General features: G+C 40.2%; 1 protein-coding gene across 1 annotated transcript in view; it reads right to left on the minus strand.

Annotated features, from left to right (window-relative positions):
• Positions 1-7,492, minus strand: part of rasgef1ba (RasGEF domain family, member 1Ba) — a 146,581-nt gene extending 139,089 nt beyond the window's left edge. Inside the window, exon 1 of the mRNA XM_061730671.1 lies at positions 7,295-7,492. Within this exon, the coding sequence (XP_061586655.1) occupies positions 7,295-7,474 (180 nt within the window). The 5' untranslated portion in view covers positions 7,475-7,492. The remainder of the gene's footprint in view (positions 1-7,294) is intronic.
• Between the last annotated feature and the right edge of the window lie 1,158 nt (positions 7,493-8,650).

An 8,650-nucleotide genomic window follows, 5' to 3' on the forward strand; every position in this document is an offset into this window, starting at 1 on the left:
TGCCAGCTCTAAATGAAAGTCAGGTTCAGACCACACACACACACGCGCTACATAATCCACCGCCACCACAGGATTGCCAACCCGTCAGGCCTCATCTCCATCTGCCCAGCACGCACTGCGTTAGCAGAAATATTAAAATCAGTTCAGAAATGTGTCCCGAGAGGATCACCATGGTGGCTTCTGGGAAAATGAAAGGATGACCTCCAGCGGCTGGCTTCATGCCACATGGTGGCCACGATCAGACGCACCAGTACTTGAATAACTCGGACTCTCCAGCTCACAGCACGAATCAGCTAAAATGTGCAGATTGTTTGGAGCTGGGACTGTCATTTATTTTATATTTATTCATTCATTTTGGTGTTAAAAAGCAGCCACTTGAAAACATGAAGAAGAATGATTGTTTTAACATAAAGGGCCTGCAGGTGATGCACTGCTATGATGGAGAGTCTCTGGAGAGCCAATCCTTCAACAGGGTTGTGAGAAACAACATGAAGTGTAATTACTAACAGAATTTCGAAAGAAAGAAAGTTCGAAAGAAAGAAAGGAAGTTTGAAAGATCTAAAGCAAGAAAGTTCGAAAGAACAAAAGAAAGTTTGAAAGAACAAAAGAAAGTTCGAAAGAACAAAAGAAAGAAAGAAAGTTCGAAAGAAAGACAGAACCTCCTCCATGACTCGGGCTGCAGCTATCGAATATTTTGGTAATCGATCATTCTATCGAATATTCCATCGATTAATCAGAAAAAAACATATATATATATATATATATATATATATATATATATATATATATATATATATATATATTATTATGCAAACTAGTAAACTGTTTGTTATATTTTCCCATAAAAATAAATAAAATTACTTCAAACTTTTTCAAATCTTTTTTTTATAAGTATCACAAATAAAATCAAAAATATTGTTAAACACTAGGGGTGTAACGATACACTAATCTCACAATACGGTACGATACACGATATTGAGGTCACGATAACGATACGATACGATATTATAGCAGTATTTTTTTAACAACCTTGAATGAGGAACATATGACTGGAAAAAAATTGTCTTTTATTTGAAAGACACAAAATACAAAACAATGCTGTGTGTTTGCCCTATTGTTACAGTTTGTAATGCTTTATAACTGTTTAAGTTTTAAAGAGAAAGCCAGGCCAACCATTTTCCACAAACTGAACTAAAAGTAAATGTCCGGTTTGCATTATGCATCTTCAGTTTCATACAAGTACAAAAATATTTTGCCACAAACTGAATAGTTTCTCTCATGTATGATTTGACCTTTTTCTTTCTAATTTAACAACTAAAATTAAATAAATAAATAAAAGTAAATAAATACATACAATTTTACATCATAAAAAAGATTGATTCATGCTCACCTTATAAGTGTAAGAGGAGATTTATTTTTGTTAAGAAGTTTATTTTGGTAATTCAGGGTTCATTATTTTATAAATATATTCTTTATATTCTGATGTAAATCAGGGACTATAATTACACTAGTCAGTTTATCTGTAGTGATTAGTCTGTTTTAGATTGGGCGGAGTGATACAGCACAAGGTGCTGTGTTAAGGTTCTAAAATCCTACACTGTTGAGGGACATTAAAGTACACTGGAGCTCAGCAGAAGTTGCCCGCGTGTTTATCCTACTCACGACCCGAAAAAGGTTTAATTTATTAAGGTAAGGCTTAACTCTACACCAGCCTTACATTAGTAAAAGTTCAGAGCTCAAATCGGGACCGCAAAATGGGACTAGTTTCTTCTGAGCGGAGTAAGATTTTGGTCCGCGGGTCGAGATGCGGCCGCGGTCGGATGCGCGTTACTAGTCAACACAATAGATTAATATTAATAACCCAATATCGCGATACACTTTGTCACCTCCACGACACGTATTGTGACGTTTTTGTATCGCGAAATTTCGTGGCACGATATATTGTTACACCCCTATTAAACACTGCCTTTAAATTGTGCAACTTCACATTCAGAACCAACACATTTCAACAGAAATGCTTGGCTGTGGACCGGGACTCAGAACAAGAGTCTTACACCATGTGGACCGGGGCCTTTTTTATTATTTTCATATTTTTCTTATTTATTTTTAATTTGAAATAATCCCACACCTTCTTTCTCTTCCTCCTATTACTTTCTCTTTGCTGCATTTGTCACTGTTTTCTGTCCCGGGCCGGCGTCTGTGTAGCTAAACAGTTCAAACATTACGAAGAGCCCGCCACCGTCTTCTTCCGCTTTATAAGGGACGCGTACCTGTAAGCGGGTTATGTCACACTGAAAAGAATCCGTTGGAAACGTGAGTTTTACATTTATTTTTTAATTACACAACACTTCGAGGCAGAGGAAATTCCTCCATTACTTGTTGTAATCGAGTTACTCGGGCTAATCGAGGAATCATTGCAGCCCCATCCGTGACCCCTTCAGACGTGACCGACCCGGTAGGATCAACTGACTGAGCAAGCGGCTCCATACCAACAAAAAGTAAACAACTGTTTACCTGTGTTGCATTTGTAGCAGTGGATGAGGAGACGTCTCCTAGAAGAAGAAGACACCATCTCCTCAACCACCTGGACAACATTTCTGCTGCTGCTGGAGCAAAACCGAAGCAATAATTAAAAAGCTGTATTTATGTAACAATGGTTGTATTCCCCCAAATTATTCATGTATCTTAAAAGGTTCTCCTCAGGTGGAACTTTAGTTTCTGAGTTTCTGTTTTTGTACATTCTATCGGGGTGGCAACACCCCTATAAAAGGCGTGGCTGTATCCGAAATCGCATACACCTTTATCGCATACTAACTAACATTAGTTTGTCTGAATATAAAGTGAAGCTTCATGTTTTACCTGGAGCCCCAGAAGCAGCGCTGCTGCTCTGTCTGTACATCAGAGCCATCACAATTTTAATAAATGTATTAAAATGAACATAACAGTCTATTGAATTTCATTTTTTTTTTATTAAGCTACATATGTTTGGGTTTTTATTTAGTGCACCTCTACATACTTGGTATCAAACATAATTAAAAAAAAAAAATCACGCGCACAGTACAGTACTGATGACGCATAATAAAGTAAGTAAGTCCGCCGTTTTGTATTGCACTTGTGTTTTCTCAATAAAGCTTGTAAAAAAAAGAAAAAATTGTGCTGTCCGGTCAAGGGCGCATTGCATTCTGGGACATAGTAGGCGAGGTAGACTGGTCTGATGCATCCTGTGGATTTTTTCCAAATCAGTATGACATCCGGGTATTTTTCGCATACTGCAGATTTTGCTTTTGTTCGCATACTACATACTACATTTTGGCAAAATCAGTACGTACTAGTAGTACAGTATGCGATTTCGGTTTGATTACCATAGATATATATAGAAAGGCTAGATGACTCAAGACCAGCCCCCGGGTCTCGCACTCAGAAGGTGTGCCGATTTTTTCCAGTGGCCAGCCGCGGTACTGCAACAAAGAATCCCATGGGGCCCAGAAACCTTTTTTCCCCATAGACCGCAATAGTAAAAGAGAAGCCTCTAAAACTGTTCACAGGACACCTCCAGCTGTAATCACCGGCAATTACTAATCTTTGTATTCTATATTTTTAAGTCATGGACTTTATATCCGTCAAAAATGTTTTATAACGGCCAGAAAAGTAAAAGAAAAGTCTCTTTCTGGGCGTGAGGTCACAGCCGTGTCCGTGCATTCCACGGATGTATTATATATTATGTAATTATATTATATTAATACATTAATAGTGTATGTAATACTATACATTAATTAATATATTATATCAATACATATTATATTAATATTCGCGTCATTGCCCCAGGGCATGATGGGAGGCCCCAGAGCATCATGGGAGGTGACTCAACTGCGCATGCTCTATGGGCCGCATAACGCGGAAGTAAACCCGGAAGTCAGGAACTTTTTCAGCGTATGCGCGGAGTGAGCAAATTGAATTGAAATGAATGGGCGGCCATTTTCCTAACTCCTATCCAGTTATTTAAAAGGAGCTGTATGTAAGAGCAATAATAAAACGAATCATAAAATGACCTCGATATGTCAAAAGACATTTAAAAATCATGTTCATTTCAAATACTTATGTCACTGACAACAGCACTCAAGCCAGGATATTCCAGTTTAAAAAGAGGAGTTGCAGCCCTCAACTGATGTTTATGTTGTCATTTTTTGTTTTGGCCTGAAGCTCCACCCTCCACCTATCTCCCAATCACGAAGTCAGTATTGTTTCAGCATCCGCGTTGCCAGCTCGGCTCTAATTATCGCAGCCATGGTAGCCTACGTTCCTGCTGCATTCTGCAGCCTACCTGGCAACCTCTGGTCGGGGGGAGGAGGGGGAGGGGAGGGGAGGCTCAACAATATTTTGAAAGTGACTGCAGTACCAGTTTTGGCCATTTCTTACAGACGGCTCCTTTAATATATCCATGCTCAAGACGGAGTCTCCAGCGTCGTTCACCGGCAGCCATCTTATTTCGGGGGACTCTTTAGCGCGCTATTGTTGTTGCTGTTGGAGGGTGAGTGGTCTGTACAGACAAAAATACTCATAACTTGCTGAAATCTTGACGGATTTACAAACCGTTTGGTTTATTATAAACGTCATTAACGTGGGTATGATTCGGGATACTTGGACATGTTGAAATTGTATTTTTTCATTTCGAAAAACGACTTAATCATGCAGCACCACATGTATCACCACTAACTACTTGCCCAAGTTATCAAGGGTGACCACAATCGAAAATTTCAATTATTATACAGCTTCTACTGCAATAAAATGATTATTTTATGACAACCTACTCTTTTCTCTAAATCTTTGTGGATGTGGTTGTATTTATTAGCTGGCTAATATCAAGAAGCTGTGATTGAGACCTAGTACTACAGTTTACCCAACTGTACATCAGTGGGAGAGGCACTGTCCTTTATTTTAAACATAATTTAGGGAGAGGATGATTTCCAATCGGTTTGATTTGTTAAAAATATTTTCCATTATGATATAGGACATTTCTCACTTTGTGTTTACAGAAGCCTGAATATGCCTGACTTTTGTGCAGCCTATGGATGCTCCAATGAGCGCAGTACCAAAACGAGAGCCCGTGGGATCACCTTTCACTCGTAAGATGACGATATTATGACTATAATTAGGATAATCGTTAGTTACTTAGTGGATGTATGTAACATTACGGTACAGATCCTGCTACACAAGAAGAGCGGGGGTATATGAGATAATAGTATTGTATGTATGCATGGTAATATGTTTAATATATATATATATATATATATATGGTAATGTGTTTAATATATATGTATGTATGTATGTATGTATGTATGTATGTATGTATGTATGTATGTATGTATGTATGTATGTATGTATGTATGTATGTATGTATGTATGGTAATGTGTAAAAAAAAAAATAAATAAATAAAAATAATCAAAAAGGCCGCGGTCCACATGGTGTAAGACTCTTGTTCTGAGTCCCGGTTCACAGCCAAGCATCTCTATTGAAACGTGTTGGTTCTGAATGTGAAGTTGCACGATAAAAGCAGTGTTTAAGAATATTTGTTATTTTTGATACTTGGAAAAAATATGTTTTTTTTTTATGTTTCAGGAAATGTTAAGTTTAAAATAATTGTATTTATTGTTATTGGAAAATTTAACAAACAGTTTACTAGTTTGCATAATAAATAAATGTCAATTATTCTCATAAAAGAAACAAATTGGCTGTTTTGAATCAAGTAATCTGTCTTGTTTTCTATTGTATATTTATAATTGGGCTTTAATACAGCAAAAGTAAGTTTCATCCGATTACTCGATGGAATTTTTCATAGAATAATCGATCACCAAAATATTCGATAGCTGCAGCCCTAATTGTAACCCTCTTTGTTCTGTGATGTCTCTGGGGAAAAGGAATGAAAATAAAGTTTTAGAATTGAACGGCTTGAGTCCAGTCACCTATAACACACAACGCAGAAGCCCCCCACGCCCCCGGTTACATATATACACATTACTGTGTGTCGCAGCCACCTTAAAGTCCTTTCTTGTTTTTAAAATCAGTTTAGTAAATTGAATGGTGAACAGTTTGTGGAAAGCTGGGCGTGTGCGTGATGCCGTTTGTGGCACACTGACCCAAATAAACGCGGCACTTGAGTTTCTGCCATTTCTGACAGGGATTGGTTGTTGTTCTGGCAAAACGCAGAGCTCTGCCGGAGGCAGGACTCACCATGATGGCTTTAATCGTCCTAAAATAACATAACTTGACCTTTGGCAGGCACAAAAAAAAAAAAAGTCTGAGCGCCAGGGAGACGGAAGACGCAGTAATGTGCGTGAATCTTCCAGCCTGAAGCAACATGCTGGAAGATAAACACAAATGTTGTGTTTGCAGGAAGAAGCAGCGGCAGCTTCAGAGCTGGAGCCTCGGGCATCGCTGCTAATGATCTGCAGCGCAGCGGCTGTCAATCACAGTGATGCACAAAGCCTCAGCCTCCCGTTGCCATGGAGAAACCATGGACCGAAACGCAGCTTGTACCCATATCTAACCACGAGGGAGGGGGAGAAGTGAAGAGAGGTCACACGGAGGAGCACCGGATCACCCACGCCAGAGCTCCGGGTCCAAAACACCCTCACCTGGACCCTACTCTGTTACTGCTGCAGCTGTACCAGCAGAGCTCCATCTACAACCCCAAGAACATACATTTATTGATTTTGCTGTATTGCAGGCAAAAAGGATTATTGCTCTTAACTAGAAAACGGATGCACCTACAATCGGTGCTTGGATCAAGGTTATGACACAATGTATGTCAGTGAAGAGAATAAGACATACATCAAAAACAAACTCAGGATTTACGAGGAAATCTGGAAACCGTTTAATCAATTCATTAAAAAAGGAGATATAGGGGTGCTTCTACGAGAGGAAAATGCAGGGCAGGATACCTATATATCAGAGTAGTGGTGAACCTCGGAAGGGGAAGGGTCTTGGAGGGCGAGAGCAAAAGTGTATTTATGTTTATGTGTAAGTTTTGTTTATGTATATCTTTAATTTGCAAGAGGTACCATTGGACTGCACTTACAATACTGTCATATGTTATTTTGTACTAATTTTGGATCTTATAAGAAGAGAGATGTAAAGAGAGAATGGATATGGGCTGGGATGGGGGGGGTGTTGAGATTGTTAATTCAAAAGTTGTTATGAAATGTCCTTTATAATAAAATCTTGTGTGAATAAAAAAAAAATCAAAAAAAATCAATAAAGATATTGTTTATAAAAACAAAACAAAAACATCCTTACCTCTAACAAAGGGGGGGGGCCCTTGTCTGGAAGTGTGCATCCCAGTAATTCTGCGAGGAACTTTGCCATATAGAGGTGAGAAGTGCGCAGCGGAGACGCTTTATCAACAGGAAGGTCCTCTTCACGGCCGCCTCGCCAGCTGCACAGACCCGGCATGCATCGCTCTCTGCTCCTCCTCATCTACCTCCAGCGGCTCCGATAACGTGGACATGTGTCGCTGCAGGAGAGCAGCCCGAGCCCCGGCCAGAGCCGCGGAGGTGGAGGTGGAGGTTCCCAGCCGGCGGATGTCGCCTCCAGCACGATCCGACTCAATCAGCATCAGCTGCTGCAGGTGGGGCCGCGCAGAGGGGGCGAGGGCGGGACGACCAGCTGCCGGGCGCTTTTCAGCGACGGCGCTTCCCGATATCCCAGTTAAAGTGCAGGTCCTCCCCTGACCACTGGGGGGGGCTAGCTCCAAAAATGAGCCGATCTCCATTGACCTCCATGTTTAAAGGGGACCTATTATGGCATCTAATACCTTATTTAAACAGGCCTTGAATGTCTTAAAAACTAACTTTTGATTGTTTTTGCTAAATAAATTAGAAATTCAGCCTCTGAGCCATGTCTTTATCTTCCCATTCTCTAACCTCATTATCTATGCAGGATTCTGAGTGGGCGGGGCTATGATAATGAGGCCTGTGCTGATTGGCTGCCTGAATGATGCGATACCCCGCTACGAAAAAATGGTAGAAACTCCGGCCGGCAGAGTTAGTTGTGGTCGTGGTTTCACGCATCGGAGGCCAACCTATGTAAATCGCATTTTTGTTACGTAACGAAAGGGAGCAGAATCTGAACGGCTCGTAGAAGCCACATCAGACTAGATGGCTCATCCGGGCGGCTGTATAGACACTGCAGAATTTGGTTGCTTTCCTCCTTCTCTGAGTTGGCAGGCTGAGGGGAGACCACTTAATATATGTTAAAGCAAGAGAAAACATGTTTTTCATAATAGGTCCCCTTTAAAGCAGCACAATGTAACTTTCAGCTTTGTTGAGTTTGACGGCTCCTTTGGACAAAATCGGTAGTGCTTTACTAGAAAGAACACTACATTTCCCATAAGCACCAGTGCGTACTGCCGGAAAACTCCTGTCCCCGTCGCATGCATTTGTTTTGATGAGAGAAGACGGGACGGACTTTCAAAACTACTTTTCTGTTTTCAGCGGTCGTTTGCAGGATGGATAGCGAAGAGGTAATGTATCTATTTTTGGCTAAACAAGTCGTGTCAGTTTTCAGTCGACTAAAAGTCTGAGCATGTTAGTCTTATTTTAGTCAGAATTGTCCAGGACCATTTTAGTCTAGTTTTAGTCAAAGATTGTATTT

Source organism: Cololabis saira, chromosome 9 (genome assembly GCF_033807715.1).
Source record: "Cololabis saira isolate AMF1-May2022 chromosome 9, fColSai1.1, whole genome shotgun sequence".
Classification (NCBI taxonomy): Eukaryota; Metazoa; Chordata; class Actinopteri; order Beloniformes; family Belonidae; genus Cololabis; species Cololabis saira.